The sequence below is a fragment of the Typha angustifolia genome, chromosome 15 (assembly GCF_048772165.1).
Source record: "Typha angustifolia cultivar Huaian chromosome 15, ASM4877216v1, whole genome shotgun sequence".
Taxonomy (NCBI): Eukaryota; Viridiplantae; Streptophyta; class Magnoliopsida; order Poales; family Typhaceae; genus Typha; species Typha angustifolia.
In genome coordinates this window covers 18,150,756-18,169,241 of record NC_133253.1, presented here as the reverse complement: position 1 = coordinate 18,169,241, position 18,486 = coordinate 18,150,756, and the positions used below count along the sequence as shown (strand labels likewise).

Genomic DNA, 18,486 nt, shown 5'->3' with positions numbered 1-18,486 from the left:
CCGTTTGGCCCGCAACTAGGCCCGCCCGTCTGCTACAGTATACAGTAATGTTACCACTGCTACAGTAAAAATATTTTGGTATTATACCGTTTTGCATTATTTTAAGCACACATTTAAAAAATTAATTTTTTTTAATTTTTTTAAAATAGAGGAATATAAATATATATTTTTTAAAATAAGCTAATAGTTAAAAAAATTCTAAAAATAGCTAAAATATGGGTTGGGCTGAGTGATTGGTGGGTCGGGCCGGCCCGGCCCGACCGGTTAGCCCGATCTCTCACGGGCCAACGGGCGGTAACGGGCTAGACTATTCTAGCCCGGCCCGAACCCGGCCCGGCCCGAGTGATTGGTGGGTCGGGCCATGGACAAATACTTAAGCCCGGTTGGCCCGAAAAGCTCGGCCCGAACCCGGCCCGGCCCGCCCGATGATCCTGTCTACACGGACTACATGCGTTTTTATTTATTTTTTTCTTTCTTTCTAGTTTTGTCTTCTCGACAGTTGGAGGTAATTACAACAAAATGGAGTGAGGAGAGCTGGCCACAAAGCGAGGTAGGTTGGATGGAACATGGTAGCTTCCATCTCGTTCTTGTTAGAATTATGCAAAGTATAAACAAATCCCCTCCACTCCTAAAACAAAGAAGAAATTTGTGCAAATGAAAAATAAATAATCCGGAGATTAATTTAGTCAATGTGTTGTTTATGAGTTAAATTTCTGACAAATATATACATTATACACTTAATCTAACACATCTATGTCCGCACACATTCTAACAACGTTGAAGTCGCGATCTAATTATTATCCTGCGCACAGGCTGGCCCCACCATCCGCCACGTCATCCTCGTCGCTAACATACGGCGCGAGGTTGACGTAGCGCTCGTGCTCCCTCCTCTCCCTCCACCTCGCCCGGCACACCACGCAGCTCGCCCCCCTCCTCCCCCGGCTCCTCCTCCACCTAACGTGGCACTCCCCGTGCACGGAGTTCCCGCACGTGCCGCACGTCACCAGCTTCCCTCCTCCTCCGCCCATCTCCTCCAGGCACACAGGGCACACGTCGCCCTCCCTCACCCTGGCCCTCTCCTCCCCCGTCCTCGCGTGACCCGCGCGTGAGAACACCTCGTGGAACCTCTCGCGGGCCCTTCGCCCGGCCGCCACGTGCGCCGCCGCAGCCGTCGGGGTGGCGAGGAGGCGGGCGAGCTCGCAGGGCCGCAGACTCCGGCGCCACACGCAGGCGTCGTCGAGGGAGAGGCCGAGGACGCGGAGGAGGACGAAGAGCACGTGCTTGCAGGTGGCGGCGCGGTCGGGGCACGTGCAGGAGGGGGAGGCGGAGAGGGTGACGACGTAGACGTTGCCGGTAGCGCCGAGGACGAAAAAGTCGGCGTTGGAGCGGTGGAGGAGGCGGAGGGGGTGACGCAGGGCTCGGATTATGCGGTCAGCGACGGCGGAGGCCGAGGTCGATGTCGTGGTGGTGGTGAGAGATGGTGGCGGGAAGTTGGAACCGACGGACTCCGCCATGGGTGGTGGATACGTACGTACGGATGCGATCGATCGATTGGGTGTAGTTTGCATGGGGTTTTGTAGATGGAAGGGAGGGGAAAAGTTTTTGGGATACGTTGAGTGATCCAGGGGATGAATAATAAAGGAAGCAAGCGTAGTTGCTTTGGATTTAAGACACGTTTGGGTTGCACCAAGACTCTCCTTACAATCTATTCCAAGTATAAGGGAGCAGATATCGTAAAACAGTTGCATATTTTTGAGAGATACATGTTAGAAAGTAAGCTATATATATATATATATAATGGTCAATTACAAATTCTCAATGTCCTTCTCTATTATACCAGTCATAGCCATTTTTCATATATTACTTTAAGTTATGTCTGTAAATGCTGTTAATACGTACTTAGGAGGTACTTGCAGTTTGGACTTTGGAGGGCAGCAGATCAGTTATTAAAAGCTGTTTAATTAACGCAAATCTCCCTCATACAATGTCTCTATGCCTTCTCTTGGTCGGGCTTGGGCACAAGAAGGCTCGATGGAGCCCACCAAGTTGTTCGGCTTGAGTCCAGGCCCAGCATTACTTAGCAAGACCAGCCCAAACATGAAACACAACTGCTCCACTGCCTGTACCGAGTCCAAAATCCAAATCGAGATCCGAATCCAACCTATCGCCATGGACATGCTCGGAGACGATGAGCTCTACTCGATACTTCGCCGCGTCTCCGATTCCCGAGACCGCAAGTCTTGCTCCGAGGTTAGCAAGCAATGGGCTCGAGCCGAAGGCCTCACCCGCTCCTTCCTCCGCCTCCTCGATCCCCAATTCCTCCCTTCGTTCCTCCCCCGCTTCCCCAATCTCACCACCTTCGAATCCTGCAGCCGCGTCTCCGATCCCAACCTCGATCTCCTCGCCCACACCTGCCCTTCCCTCAAAACCCTAAATTTGAACCTCCACCAGACCCGATCCGGCCTCGAATCCTTCGACGACATTAGATTGGATGAAGACTTCGGCGACGACGGCTTGCGCGCCGTCGCGGCCGGGTGCCGGAGGTTGACGAAGGTGTTCATGAGGAGAAGGAAGGGGATTGGTGATTCCGGTATCGCCTCACTTGTGAGCTTGGCGAAGAATTTAACAGTGCTTGATCTCTCGTGGTGTAGTAGGATCACCGACGAGGCGCTTGGCGCGATCGGGGCGGTGAGTTCTTTATCCGTGTTATGTCTTCATGGGTGTTCTTTAGTGACAGATTCAGGTTTAGCTTCTTTGTCGAATGGACCGTTGTTGTCGAGGAGTATTAGGAGGCTTGATTTATCCGAGTGTGATAGGATTTCGGATAACGGTGTGATGTCGTTGCGGAAATTGTCTTTCTTGCAAGAGTTGGACTTGGCGGAATGCGGCCCGAAGGTGACTGATGCTGGAATTGTTGCTATTGCTTCTGTTTCCAGCCTTAGGAGATTGAGTGTTAAATGGCTGATCAATCTGTCGGATGCCGCTGTCCTTGCTCTGGCGCGGGACTGCCAGTATCTGGTGGAGCTCGACGTGACGGGGTGTGAGCTTATAACTGGAGCAGGGATCCGTGCATTTTCGGGACATGGGTCATTGGAGATACTCGTGTTGGCTTCTTGTTACAATCTCACTGTGGATGATGTTGCGGTGGTCGTGTCCGGGTGTCCGACTTTGCGGTATGTAGGGTTGGACCGCGTTCTTAGGGGGTGGATGTCGTCTTCGGTGTATGAGAGGCTTAGCGGCGTGTGCAGGATAGGTTGGCTTTGACATTTCGATCCCCTGGTTTGGGATTGTTCTAGAGCTAACTCCTAAGGTGCGATGCATCTAACCTTTTCTCCCCCCTTTCGTGTTTATCTTTGCTAATTTGCTAATCTTTAGTATCCATGAGTTGGATCCTTTTGCCCTTTTCAAAAAATCAGGATGACTTTGTGCATGCTGCATAGTAGAGCTCTCTTTATGACTTGGATCAATGGAGTACCTTTTCATGGGATGTACTTCTGATATTTTTGCCTGGTTGTAGCATTCAGAGTGTAGGTAATGCTATTCTAACAACGTAACAATACACATTAAGATTCACTCTTGTAAATAAATGTCTTCATAAGGTTTCCAATAACTTGTGGCATTGCGGTGGATGAAATATAAACTGAGTGTTGTAAAACTTAAATGTGTCAGATTGAGTAGACAGTTAAGAATGGTTCATCTGCATCTGCAGGTAGTGATCTTACACTACATTTTCATTATTGTGGCAACAGAGTTGTGCTAGCATGGTTGTTATAGAGGTTCGATGTGGCATGTGTTGTGTAGCTGTAGACTCAATTTTTCTATATATGTATGTGGTTGGTTTATTCTGGATATTAGATTTGAATGCCTCCTGTCGATTTGTATTTGCAAGGATGATCTTTTAGGTTTTTATTTTTGTCATCAGTTTGCTCTTATTACATATCTTTCTTCATAGCAGGCTTTGTCATACAAGTTAATACACCTTTGAGTTGTTTATCTCACCAGTTAATATTGGAGAAGTGATTGTGTTCTCGAATGAAACCCAAAACATATATTTAGCTATGGCACCTTTTGGTTGTTGTATAAGCCTATAAGGTAAAATAACGATCACTTCTTATTGTTGCAGTTGCTATCCGTTAACCAATGTGCTTCAAAATAGTTACCTTCTCGTGTACTCTTTTCTACTTTTCCTTATATTTTACGTATCTCACAATTATATTGCCTCTTCATTATGAATATTTTCTTATTTTATGATTCTGTGTGGCCGTTAGTTGATTTTTTTCCTTTCATTTTTTTTTGATAATTTGTTCTTATGATTAGTGTTTTTAAAGGTGGCCGCCATGGCGGGGCGGGCCAACTAGCCATGTAGCTAGGCGGCCTGCCTTTTCCTTTTCGCAACTCTCTTAGTTGTCATAGCGAGTTGGGTAAGTTTAGAATATTCAATGGATAGTGACTAATTAAAAAAAAAAAAACATTTGCTAGCCCTAACCCAAATACCCGATTGATCTCTCATCTTCCTCTCCCTCCTTTCTTGAGCGATGGCAACGAGCGAAAGTGGGAGCGACAGCAAGCTTTCTTCTCTTTTCCTCTTCTCCTTTTTATTTTCTCCCTTTTACTCTCGGCGTCAATGACGATGAGTGATTGCCTTCCCTCTCTCTCCCTTGCTATACGATGCTTGAAATTACTAGTGATAGATTGAAAAAAATAAAGAAGACAAATGTCACTCTTCTTTCTCTCTCCCTTGCTATGTGGCAGCCTAGCATGCACCACTTTGATTAAATGGCCATTATCTGGCATGCACCAGACCCATTTTTATTAATTTTAAATGTATTAATAAAAAATGTAATGACGATATTAATATATATATATATATAAATATAATAATATATATATATATATTTTTTTCTTTAATATATTAAAAATACTAAACCGCTTTGGCACTAGGAGGGCGGGGTGACCGTCTGCCATCCTTAACCGCCTTTCAATACATTACTTATGATAGAGTTATTTAAGTTGGGGTACTTTATCTTCACAATAGTCTAGTTTTCTCTACAAGCCATTTCCTTCTGCTTTTTAGTAGGAAAACATTTTGCAACTTGAAAATATTATATTGGTAGACTTTCGGTAGCTTTTGTGTGCAGTTCATTTCCTTCTGCTTGTTAGTAGGAGAATATCTTTGTGTTATATTTAGAATGTGTAAAGGATAGGAAGGAATGAAGGAGTTTGTTGTGTTGAATGAATAGAAAATGGGTTGGGCTTTTGAACGTTTGGTTATACATTCAAATGCTCGGCTAGGCTTGCCGATGCGTTCGAACATGTTCAGGATGTTTTGTCCGGAGAGTGAAGTTCACTGATCCTCTCAAACGAGCCTCCTAGCCATTCGAACGGCCAACAACTAGATTGTTATTTAAATTAGTTTATTCTAAAAAAAATTCATTTGGTTTAGGGTTTATTTTCTTTCTTTAAGAAATTAATCTAATTGGAATACTATTTATAGGCTATTTTACTTGAGTTTGATAAGTAATAGAGTATTTTCTTCATCTTTATCTCTTTTCTCTTAAGTTGGCCGACTTAGCCAGGAGGCTAGGGTTTATTAATTTATTCTCTCTTTTTTGTCCATAAGAACTGTTATGGTATTACTTGATAGATCTGTCGGGTTAGATCCTATCAATTGGTATTAGAGCTTTTGATGTCTATTGACTAAACTCCATTATTTAACTACCCACAAGGTCATGGAGGATGTTGAAGACACAGTGCAACATTAGTCGAATACCATGCATTGGAAGTAACTCTTCATCAACAAGCAAAGAAGCAATTGGAACTTGGGGTAAACTATACTAGCAATAAATAATTATATTGACAAGTTAAAGGAGCAAATGTTGTGTTTTGCAGAAATGTTGACTTGATTGGAGGGTAGGCTAGCAATCACACCAACTAGGGTAGTTAAGGGATCCCAAATTAAGAGATTCAGCCTCGAATCACTTGTTTGGACTTTTCAAAATTCTAAGGGGAAGATAAACTAGGTTGGATATTCGAAGTAGTACAATTTTTAGCCTACCAAAGAATACAACTAGTGGAGAGGATTAGGTTTGCTGCGTTACACCTGCAAGATGAGGCTCTGCAATGGTTTTAGTAGTTTAAAACAATGTACGTATTAGTAGATTAGTTGGAGTTTACTTGGGGGATAATGTCAAAGTATGGGTCATCTCGATAAAGCCTTAAAGAAATTGTAGCAAAAGAAAATCGTCAATGAATATCAAAACGACTTCAAGAAACTAACCTTGAAAGTTTACGGATGGTTAGAGTTGACGTTGTTGGGTTGGAAGGAAATATAACTAGAAGTGAAATCTTTCAAGCCTTAGATAATAGCTCATGCCATAGACTTAGTACAGATGCACGAGGATCGACTGGCGAGGAGAGGCGGATGCAAGGTTGTCTAGGGCTTATGCCGCACCAACCGCAAGGTCAATTCTGATGCTGGTCGGGACAACAAGAACTTGGGGTTGACGTCGACATCGACAGAGGCCTAGCCGATAGGTGCGATTCAGCCTACTACTCTGTCAAGTAATAATTTTTGGCATTTGACTTATCAGTAGATACGGGAGAAAAGAGAAAATGGGTTGTGCTTTAAATGTGATGAGATTTTTTTGTAGACTTATTGTAAAGGATAATAATTATTCATCCTCATAGTTTTATCGGACTTTGATGATGCAACAGATGAAAAGACAGTCGAAACTATCCTAGAAGACGTGATGGAACCATCAAAGATTACCTTGCAAATTTTAGTGTTTGACTTGGCACAATGATAATCACCTTGGGATACCGAGATGATGTTAATTCTAATATATTAAATATAATTGAACTAATAAAAAATTATTTATGTGATACAGTTATTAGATATCATACTATCAATAGAATATATATATGATAATGTAAAACTATTTCAAAATTATGACCATGAAATATACTTTATATAATAATAAATAGATAATTACATTTGGTATTTTGGTGCTTAAGAAAATGCTAAAAAGGTTATTTTGATAAAGGGAATATTATCTTTCTACAATATATTGTTTTTATTCATATTTTATAATAATATTTATTAGTCTATAGTAAGATATTATACTTATCATTTTATAAAACATGTTCATTATTTAAAAAAATGTAGAGGGGTAAATTGATAACTAATTTTATCACACCTCCACCAGTGGTAGAAATTTCGTGCATAAACTATTATGCAGCCTACTTCATACAAGGTTTGAATAAAATGTGTTTAAGTAGGTGTTTGTTTGCAAATCATGTATAAGAGGCCTAAGTCATGAATAAGTACTTCCATATATCAATCAAATGCTATTATAATTTTATAATGGAAAGAGCAGTTTAATTTAACATGCTTTTTTTTTCTTTTTTGAGAATAGATGTTTAATGACTTCATCTCCACCCAAAGGGAAAGGCATCATGCCAAAATGGGAAGTTCATTGGAAGAGCTCAATTATGTGGTCCAAGATTTGCCAAAAAAAAGGATGGTCTAGTGGATGAACTGATCTCACATATGGCAAAAAATTAGGAAAACTAGGAGGATTTGTTGAAGATAGATAACCCTAGTGTGTTCTCTTTTTAGTATTACTTTTGATACTTTTGACATGCTTGTTGAATTATGTTCCCCTTACAACATTGATCCACTAGTAATGTAATGGGAACTTGTAACTTCTAGTAATATTGTCGAGAGCTTCTTATTGAAATAGACAGGAAAAATAAGTAGAAATCTTGAGTATACACTATTTGGCTCATAATCTACCTTGATGATGATGAGGTCTTTGTTGCACAACCTAAGTTGGTCATAGCCTAGACAGTCTGGGGATACGGGAATAGGGGATCTGATCTATCTCCATATTAAACTTCTAATCCTTTGATAACTTTTATCCTGGTTAATTATGCTACTGAATTAAAAGATTAAACAGAAAATATGACTAAATGAGAATATGCAAATTACCATGTTACTCGGTTTGTTATTAAATCCTTTAACTGGCTAAAGTAATCCAAAAGTTACATTCTTCAGTTGTACAATGAGGACAAGCTTTCTTACCTGTCTGTTGTTCTTGTATCAGTAAACTCCAGTAGTTCTCAGGAAGTTTCATAAGCATTGCCATTGAGAGTAGAAAGAAAGAGATGTGTTCTTTTGGTGTTTTGGAAGGTTACAAATGCAGATCATGCAATCAAGGTCTTGATTAATCGTGAGTTTCTGAACTTATCTGCTGCTGCTGCTGCTGCTGCAAGTCTATCTACAGTTACTATTTATAACACATCACTCATAATTTCATTTCTTTCAGAATTGTTAAGACTGATTTAAACATCAACTCAGCTTCAGGATAATTTGCCAACAGTTCATCTGATCTGTTATGGATGTCTTTCTATAGTCTGTACTATTGCTCATGGATCCAGTAGGCCATTGATTCATTGTATATGATGATTTTGAAATAGAAGTGTGGATACAAATCTGCAAGTTTTGTCAGGTATAAATTTCTTCAAATGTTTACCTGATTGAGCAGCTCATTTTGTAACAAGCATTTCTTATGAGTTAGACAGTACATCTAATCTTAGTCTATCAGCAATTTATTGGTCTTCGAAAATGGACTCCTTGAAGGAGCATCAACACAAGTGTTGCAACCGCAATTTCAGCTCAGATATAAGAGTCTAGATTGACATATTCTATTATTCTCAGAAGATTACGAATGAGGATTGAACAAGAAGACAATGAGTAGATTGCACAACTGTCAGATAGAATGTCCTATGAACATATTATGGTTTGTTCCATACGCAACAATTAAAGCTGTTCTGGGGTACAAAATGAAGGATATGTACTGTAGAATTCTGGCTCCCTCATCCAGTAATATGGAAATCATCTGAGAAACATTGTTTTGTTTATCCCTAAATAGGTGCACACTGTTATGAAGATATATAGAAAAGTGACAAAAATGGCTGATATAAGAAAAGGGCAACATTGGATTATCCAACACCAGTATTGTCCTAGTATACTTTCTGCTTCATTAGGACAAGCTGAGCTGGTATGTTTCTCCTCTGTTAGTTTGCCATGCCTTAAGTTATGATGTGTCTGTTATACATACATAAATTCACTAGTCAATTTTCTGACATAAAATGTCTGCTTATTCTTTCTGAAGTTGAAAGCGACTCGAAATTTTCAATGACATCATTATTGTTGAAAGCTACTTGCGTTCCAAATTTCCTTTTCTTGTGTACAAGTTTAGACTTTTGTGTGCAACTTCTGGTTACGTGAAACAAATATCATGTTGAGTACATCTTAGTCATGAACAAGAAATAGAGGAAGTTTTGATTACTTTGTGTACAATATTGTGATTCATCACAAGGAGAGAGAGCACTTGCATAAGGAACAGTTGGAGTGCACCAATTGTCAAAGGCTCAACAGGGTGCATGATAACGTTACATGTCATTTTCTTCGCAAGCGATGTGATCAAGAAGCTGGGAATATCTTTATCCAACAAGGAAAGCACGACATTGAAAGTGGCCCTAGATTTGTCAGCTGAAAATTAGTGCCAATTTGTTTATGTCCTTTTAATAGCAGTGTGGGTAAGTGTGATTTCTCCGTCTAGATCTGGAATCATTTGCTTTCTCTATCAGGCAATGTTTATTTTGTGGACCTAATGGTAGGTCATGTATCCATGTAACTGATATGAAGTTTTGGACTATTAGTTCTCCCTTCATTTGCCTTATATTAGTGTTTTCTTCAGAATCTTCATATCTGGGATGCTGGATGGCTTTGTTTCCACATTGGAAACCAGGTGGCATTAAATTATTTCATGGATTAATTTGTCATGGTCTAAACTATGATTACTCAGCAGGTGATGATTGCGAATCTAGAGAAGGAAAATATGATTTGCATGAACTCACTTTGTCCGTACCAACCTATAGTAATTTATTTCCCTAGCTATTCATCTCCTTTTTTTTATACTAGTGTTTTCTGGAGAATAATCTCTCAAACGTTAGGTCGCACTTTAATAATAATTTCATGGTCTACTATTTTGGCCCAAAAGTACTGTAATCATCCACAGGTTCCACTGTTCATGCATCAGCAGAGGATGATTGAGAATCTACTTAAATACCAGAGACCTGTGCATTATCCATACCAACTGCTGTATATAATTATTGTTAAATATAGTCATTCAACGTCCTGCAGCAGAGTAAAACCAACCTTTTTGTGATATTATTGGCGTTCCCATGCATACGGAGAATATATGTCTGTCGTATTAGGTGAGTTCAATTATTCGGTTCTCTCACCTCTTCCAAAACTAAAGCTTATGAGGTCGATTCCTTGCACCTGCAGTTGATATATGTCATTAAATATTTCTTGAAAAGATTTATTTGTCAGATAGTCCTTTTATAAAATATAAAAAATAAAAAATTAGCAGGACTTAATTTATTGGGGCTTCTGCTGGTAAAAGGATTGAGGGACCCCACATCTATGGCAAAGCTTCTCCATCTCTCTCTCTCTCATTGTAACTTGTGTAGGTAAAGATTAATTGAATGAAACCTACAAGAATGATAACTTATCCGAGGGTGATCAACCTAATCATTTATTATGTGGAGTTCGCTGTACATTGTCAATACTTGAGAGTGCCTCAATGATCCGTGTCTTAGAATTAAGTTAGACGAGGCTATAAGGTTAGCTAACTAGACAAATAAAAGTGCATGAATTTTTAAATTAAAAGGAAAAGATGCATTAGAATTTTATCCTCAAAACTAAAGTTGGGTCGTTCTCATCTTAGTAGCAAATATATGACTTATATTAGTTTCTTCTCATTTTTGCAAGACTACATACACTTATTAATAAAGGTAGCAATTAATTGGGTGGTCATTTGTTCTGCTGTTGACTGTCTACCTATAAGTCTATAATTAAATAAATATATTGATGGCGATAAAAGTCCATTGAGAGTAGATTTCCTTTCTACACTTATATTCCATGATCAAATCATGTAGGTGAGTATACATAAATTACTTTTTTAAGGAAAAATTTTAATTCATACAACCCTTAATGTACCGATCCTTTTGTGTGATTTCCTTTAATTCAATAGAAAGAATATGTTCTCCTTGAGTAAGGACCAAGGAGTCTTTTAACTTTCACTAGCGGCCAAGCGAGAGGATCTCGAGACGTGTCATCTTCTGGAGGTCGGAAAGTCGTTGTCGGGACCCAAAACATCGAGAAAGTCGAGAGGAAAGCGACTGTCGGCATGGGGGACGACGTACACGTGTCCTTGCGGGGCCCTTTAGTACGATCCCGCTGCATGGAAAAGGACAGCGTGGCCACTTTTGCTCTTTCAAGGTTTGCGGCCGTAAAAAAAGTTCCTTTCACTTTTCCTCCTCCGCCAAAAATAAAGCTATCAAACCTCTTCTATTCACACGTGTGCATGATGTTGACCTTGCAAGTTCGCAGTTGACTCATGTCAGAAACCACCCCAATTATCCCATAACTTTCTTTTTTTTATATATATTATATAAATTATGAGCTTGTATACTAATTATAAAGTAAAAACAAGAACTAATTTTCTAAGATTTATAAGTTGAATATCTTGGCCAACCCTCTTAGTTTAAACTGTATGTCAAGGTGAGAATTAAACACATAACATTTGTTATGGACCGGTGCGACTTGACTATTAGACTACAGTGATGATCTTAATTGATCTTGTATGATTAAAGTTTAATATAAGCAATTTGCAAAACAATACAACGGAGGAAAAATGAGTTTTTTGAACAATTTGATATCCTTGGGAAAGATAATAATTATAGAAATTTTTTTTTAATAACACCTCACATATTCATTATTTTAATGAACACTTCATCTTTAAGGATTTTGTAATTCAATCACTCTTTTTTCTTATATCTTCGGTGTAACATCAACCATAATCAAATAAATAGATATCAACTATAAAATATTGCATTAGAATAATAAGAATAATTTCTTAAATACCTAAATTGCTCTTATCTATTTTCTCCATTTTGTTTAAAAGCTTATAAGCAACATTCATGATTATGCTCTCCTTCCCATATCAGTATTATATGGGTTTGGTTTAAGAAAAGAGATTAGTTTATAGTTTAGAGAATAATGGAGAGAGTTTGAATGCAAGTATAGACAACTTTGTTTGTTAAATCTCGCGATACAACACCTATTTTATAGATTTTAAAACCACAGTGGTCCTCAAGATTGATCAATTTATTTTAGTAATCCTTGAAACAGAGTTCTTTCATATCTGATGTAGATATGTAAAATTGAGAGAGATTTAACACGTTCCATCTAAAATCAAGAGATGATTTTCAATAACCTCCAAAAATGATCTCAAGAGATAATATATTGGTTGCCTAAAATTATATTCAAACTTCCTTATATATCTCTTAGAGATAATGTGAAATATCCCTTCAAACATTCTCCATGGTTATGTAGATTTGAGAATATCAATACTAGTATTCAAATATTGTAACTAGAAATTTTCTTCTCTGTAGATGTGAACGATATCTAGTGGGCGTTCAAATGAATTCCTGACTTCAAAATTATTTTATCACTTTAATATTTTACGTCAAACATCTAATACCTTATCATAACTTATGCATAGAATTTAGACACATCATATGAATAAAATTATACTTTAAAATACAATTTGTTAATTACACGAGTATAACTAAATATTTATAAAAATCAATCATGAAAAGTAGTGAATCATGAGGTTCTAGCAAGTAAAATTATTATAGATAGAGTTGTGAATATCGACAAGTAGTCTGTAAGTTATTTTTATAAGTTTCTATTAGTTTTATTAGTGACTGATTTGGTCTGAGCTTGAATTTATGGTATTTAACTTGGACTTAGAGCTTTTCCATGTTAAATAGCTTATGTGTGAGATTGCTTATTTACTCATTATCATTCCGCACTTTTATTATAATAAGTATGGCTTATAAAATCATACCTAGAGTTTTATATTTCTGAAGCTGAAAACTACTTAAATGTTAATGGAGAAACTATCTAGACAACAAGGTGTCTGAAAAGCTAGACACCTCAAATTGGGTTTCCATCACTTTGCTCAAAGTTTCAACTCTTTCTTGCTTAAATTTTGTTTCAAGTGCAACGATTGTTATCTGCCCATTAATTTATGACCATGGCAAACCCAAGCTGGACAGATAAACCTCCCAACTATGATCTCGTCATGGAACAGCCTGTCACACAAGACAACATCCAAAGATCTACAAAGGATCATTGAAGTCGTCTTGGATTCTTATACTAGGAGATCTAGCAATCACTGTCGAATTGATGTGTTCTTTAACTCTAATGTCCCAACGGCTTCAATTTAATTAATAAGCATGGAAGGGGACCAGGTCTTTTAATCTTGGGTGCATGTGATCTCTTCTAAGGAGATAACGGTAGCATTTATTTATTATTTCTACTCTTTAATTGGAATGCAACTTGTATTGTTAAAATTATCTGATGTTGGTATAATACTTCTGTTAGGATATAGTATAATTTTGGAGAGACAAACTGCGATTAGAAATCTAATCTCTTCATCACGTGGTTGTAGTCTCATAAAGAAAGAAGGATAAATTCATCTGACTGATAGTCTTCTAAATGGCATCTTAATCACTGCTTAAGCTTGAGATTGTAGTGTAATAATGGTCAACAACTGAGGATTTTCTTTTTCATTATCTGAACAATATGTTATAGTATGATAATAGAACGTGTTAGACAGACTTTGTCTAAAATGCACAAGAGTTAGATGTTGCATAAATGAGTTTATTAGTTAGTTGAGTATAATTTTAATCATGTTGTCGATGAATAATCGTTTGCCCATGTGGAAGACATAACATATCTCAATGAAGTTTCTAAATATTATTTATCTAATGAATCAAATTGTATAGTTATATATATATATATATATATACCAGCGAGGGGATACAGCCACAACCTTGACCCCAAGGATTTCAATACACCACCACTATACCATGAATGAGGGGCAGCTTTTTTAGTTCATTAGTTTGAATCCATGCTGACAAGAAAAATATATATTAAATATGCTTTTAAAAAAGTTGGGTGAGCTATTAATTGATCGAACAATATGAAATCAAACATTATGAAACATTTACTAGAACTAAATTACTTTATTATATATCCTCAAATATCTAGTCGAGCTAGGCACAATTATTTTAGCATTTGAATTCTGATAAATAGGCTAAGACGGGCATCTCACAACTTTATATTTCAGATATTTTACCATAGTCTAAATGCAGAGTCTCTAGCACAAAGTTAAAGGAGAGGGAGACGTGACAACAATCTCCATAGGTTGTGGTCGGCACGCACACGTGTCACTATTCTTTTGCCAATGGTGTAATTTAACAGTAGTCATTCAGATAAAACCCTAAATATTATACATCCCTTGATGTTGTAAACTAGAAGTTTGTGTGTGTTCACCAAACCACGAAGAGTTAGAATCATGACCATAAACTAAATGATAAAAGATTCATGTGAAAATTTAAGCCATTACATTCTCTGATACAGTCTCCTTGGTTTAAAAACTTACTTTATATATTTCATGACATGAGAAATCAATCAATATTCTAAGTTTACGTGGAAAGAATTTTAAACTAAGGAAAGACGACTGGATCAATAGATCCAATACTAGCAATCAGAAAAGCGAGGAGAAATGTTCAACATTAGATATAGATAATATATTCAGGAGTAGGGTAGCTATTTTATGGGGCCAACTAGTTGAATTCTCATAACCTTAGCTAGAAAGTGGTTTACATAGACACATAGGGGATGTGGGTCTATGAATTTTTGGTGTTTATTTGGCTTAGAGATACTTAAAGCTTGTGAATGCATGGGAAGAATAGGTAAAATTTTAATTTTAAGTAATGTCCGAAGGATTAGATGACCAATTGTTTAATCCTTTAATTAGGGGAAGTTATAAAAGCAAGGTGAGAATATATAGGTCGTGAAGAGATTAAACAAGATGACTGTAAGAGAAGTCAACACCCTAATCATTCACATTATATATAGACAAAGAGATACAAATATAACGAGATATATATATAAAGAGAGCTTAGAAAATTGGGCTTCAGTACGTACTTGCATAAAATTCTTTTGTTTGAATCCTGAAGAGTAGATAACATAAAGAAAGAGGAAAAAAAGAGAAGAAGATTTTGAAGAATAATCTTTCTAGTATTATAAATGAGATTGTAAACTTTCAAAGTTGAAATGAGTATGAAAATTTTCTGTGAGAGTGGAGGAGTGTGACACAATTATATATTGTTTTGAACTCATAATATATCTAACCTAAAAAATTTAACTAATTAATTTGATGTCATAAAAATCTATATCAAACTTTCACTTCTTCTTCTTCTTTTTCCTGTTTTTCTTGATAAATATTGAACTGAACTCCTTGTTTGTTTCAGATAAAAAGAAATGGTTAAAAAAAAAAACAGTTTACTTTCACTTAGATTCTTTTCACCGCTCCTTGTCACTGATCAATCTAAGGTGCATGAAGTGGTTATCTGTTGCTATAACTTCCATTCCAAAACTACTCAAAACATAGACCTTCTTGGGCACATTTCTGACAACATGATCTCAAAATTTAGGTCACATTTTACAACTGTGTCCTGTATTTGACCAGTCATCTAATTATAAAACATTTTAAAATTAACAAACAAACAAAAGAATCTTCCTACAAGATCAAATGATGTCATTACTTGCTCACATGCTCATCCATTTATTATTGCGCTAATCTAATCTAATCTAAGCTAAGGTAAGCCGTCCAAATTATTAACAATACCATGCAGCAAGATGATTACTAAAGGGCTCTCTTTAAGCCCAGATTATCTTAATCAAGCACTAATGCGCGTTTCCAATTGGGGGATTAACAATGGAGGCAGTTGTTATTGACCCTCTTTTATATATATATATATATATATATAACATATGCTTATATATAAACATTTAGAAATCCCCCTCCATAATTTAAGTTGGTGGTGGTGCTCTTTCCACCCCCTTTAGAAATCTCCCACGGGAAGAAGAAGGAGACAAAAATTTTCTTATCTTTTAGAATAATTAATTTATAATTTATATTTTATATTTCTTTTTGTTTAAAATGGAAAGTTCCGGGGAGGCGAGATTTTCCTCCTCCGTCGTTTTCCGCCGCTACGACTCGTGAGATGATACGCCGTGCGCGAGATTTCTTGGGTTGGAGTTTGATTACGAAAATACCCCTCGCTGTCTCAGACGGTCGAGTCCTAATCCGAGGGACATTTCGGTACTTCGAAGGCCGCTAAAGGTACATTTTGGAACACTATGTAAGGACATATTGGTCATATTAATGCCTCGATTTATTAGGAACATTCTTTGGTAGGGCAGAAACATACACCGAGTATTTTTGCTCTTCCTATTTTGCCCCTAAGACCATATATATATATATATATATATTACAAAAATTGGTACATAATGATAATGATGCTTAGTGTTTACATAATGAAGATTAGCACGCACTAGACTTATAGTTTATACTGTTGATTTAGACACAACGTACGTTTTATGTATTGATATATTCCAAGCATTTGGGTCAAATAGATGTACTTAAGATATAAATAATTGGTAGAGAGAAATGATTTATTTGCACCTTAAGATATGTTGAATATCTTACTGTTATTTTAGCATTTCGATGTGCAATTAAGTCAATTGCGTGTTGAGTTACGGGTTCCATTTTCATTCACGATCACCATCAATTACATGTATGTAATTATTTTTCCCTCATATTAAAATTTTGTCGCATGTCAAACCATAATTGAACAACAATCACCATAACTTGTAGAGTATTTTTATATTGCTCGGACTTTTAAATCATGAAAGTACTCTATATATATATATATATAAAAAAGAGAGAGAGAGAGGGGTTAGGGTTATGGTTATGATTATGAATATGATAGAGAAGGATATGTAACCAAATTGAAAAAGGCCAGTAGGAGAATTAATTACCGGTAGAGATAAAAGAAGAGAAGCAGAAAGAGTTATTATAGGTTTTTTTTTACTCACTAATTAATATTCCAAACCACACTTCCATATATACCATTGTTTTTTTTTTTTTTTCTTTCTCCCAATATCTTTTCCATGAACTCTATACAATCAATCCCCAAGTATTCAAACTGGAAAAGAGATCGCGGAGAAGGAAAAGAAAAAAGAAAAGAACACCATGGAGAAAAACACACAGGATGAGAGAATACAAAAGAAGAAGAAGAAAAACTGAGCCCCTAATGAGAAAAATTAAAAGGGGCGACCGAGAAGGCCGTGTACTCCTCACACGATTCGTTAGTTCCATAACACAGCTTCGAACAAGGTCGGAACGCATCCGTCCGACCATTCCCAGACTTGATCCGTTTCGAAGCCCCACGACTCCACCGAGTCGTTGAACACGAACTCGCCCGAGTCGAAGAAGCCCCAGTCCTCCTCCAGCCGCGGCAGCTCCACGATCTCAGCTAGCTCGTCGGCTGCCGCTTCCGGTGGCGACGGGTGCGGCGGAGAGCCGAGGTCCATTGCCGCAGCCTTCGCGGCGGCGGCCTGGACGTCTCGAGGGGAGAGGGAGGCCGGGCGGGGGAGGGAGGCGGCAAGCTCTGGGAAGTTGAGGACAGCGCCGGCACCCTTGATGCTGATGGCGGCGGCGTCGTGCGCCCGCGCTGCCATTTCTGGGTTGGGGAAGGTCCCGAGCCAGATCCGCGACTTCTTCCGCGGCTCGCGGATCTCGGAGACCCACTTCCCCCAGCTCCGCATCCGAACCCCGCGGTAGACCGGGTGCTTGTTGCTGCTGCAATCCCTCGCCCGCTTCGCCGGACTGCCGCCTTTCGACAATCCTGCTGCCCCCGGGACAGAGGAGCTTGGGGAAGACGAGGCAGAATGGGAAGGCGTCGAATTGGCGCTGGTTTCCGCATCCAAGATGTTCGACGAATCGCCCATTAGGGTCAGAATTAATGCGGACTTTCCAATGGGCTAGGCTAGCAAAAGATGCTAACTTTGTGCAATTTGAAGTGAGAAAAAGTGGAATGGTTAATGTTGAGAGTACAATGATGAGGTGTGAAGGTACGAGGGAGGAAAATGAGGAAGGATAAGAGAGGAGAAAAGAAATGAAGGACTCGAGGAAGCAGAAGCTAAGAGCCAATGACTAGGGAAGGAGGGAGAAGGAGTGGGAGAGAGAGATAAAGGAAGGTGGGGGTTTTAGTAGAGGGTGGAATGCTGCAAACAATGGCAGGGGACCCACCATTCTTTTTTCTCATTTTTATGGTACTATCAGTAGGGCTCTCAACTCATGTACTATACGTCTAATACCCCTTTTCTCTCTCTCTCTCTCTCTCTCTCTCTCTCCCCCCCAATTTCTTTTCTTTCTTTTTGGAAATCCCCCAAACCCCCCCTTTCTCTCTCTCTCTCTCTCTCTCTCT

At 38.3% G+C, this 18,486-nt stretch overlaps 3 protein-coding genes across 7 annotated transcripts; 1 reads left to right on the top strand and 2 right to left on the bottom strand.

Moving 5' to 3' along the window:
• Positions 1 to 741: 741 nt before the first annotated feature.
• On the bottom strand, positions 742 to 1,533 carry LOC140779258 (uncharacterized). Its single transcript, XM_073124265.1, has one exon. The coding sequence runs from the start codon at positions 1,512 to 1,514 to the stop codon at positions 798 to 800; it is 717 nt and encodes a 238-aa protein (XP_072980366.1). The 5' UTR covers positions 1,515 to 1,533; the 3' UTR covers positions 742 to 797.
• A 589-nt stretch (positions 1,534 to 2,122) lies between these two features.
• Positions 2,123 to 8,509, top strand: LOC140777983 (F-box protein At5g07670-like). Of its 5 annotated transcripts, none has more exons than XR_012107132.1 (3): positions 2,123 to 3,310; positions 8,106 to 8,231; positions 8,328 to 8,509. XR_012107132.1 is itself a non-coding variant. In XM_073122456.1 (2 exons), exon 1 carries the CDS (start codon positions 2,170 to 2,172, stop codon positions 3,262 to 3,264), a length of 1,095 nt encoding a protein of 364 aa, XP_072978557.1. In that variant the 5' UTR covers positions 2,123 to 2,169; the 3' UTR covers positions 3,265 to 3,310; positions 8,106 to 8,509. The 5 variants fall into 5 exon arrangements, 2 of the variants coding, with proteins under 2 accessions (XP_072978557.1, XP_072978558.1); XR_012107133.1 differs by adding an exon at positions 3,417 to 3,531 and having other exon boundaries at positions 8,106 to 8,509; XR_012107134.1 differs by having other exon boundaries at positions 2,123 to 3,531.
• Positions 8,510 to 17,082: 8,573 nt separating this feature from the next.
• Positions 17,083 to 18,319, bottom strand: LOC140778872 (dehydration-responsive element-binding protein 3-like). Its single transcript, XM_073123765.1, has one exon. The coding sequence runs from the start codon at positions 18,005 to 18,007 to the stop codon at positions 17,366 to 17,368; it is 642 nt and encodes a 213-aa protein (XP_072979866.1). The 5' UTR covers positions 18,008 to 18,319; the 3' UTR covers positions 17,083 to 17,365.
• Positions 18,320 to 18,486: the final 167 nt, after the last annotated feature.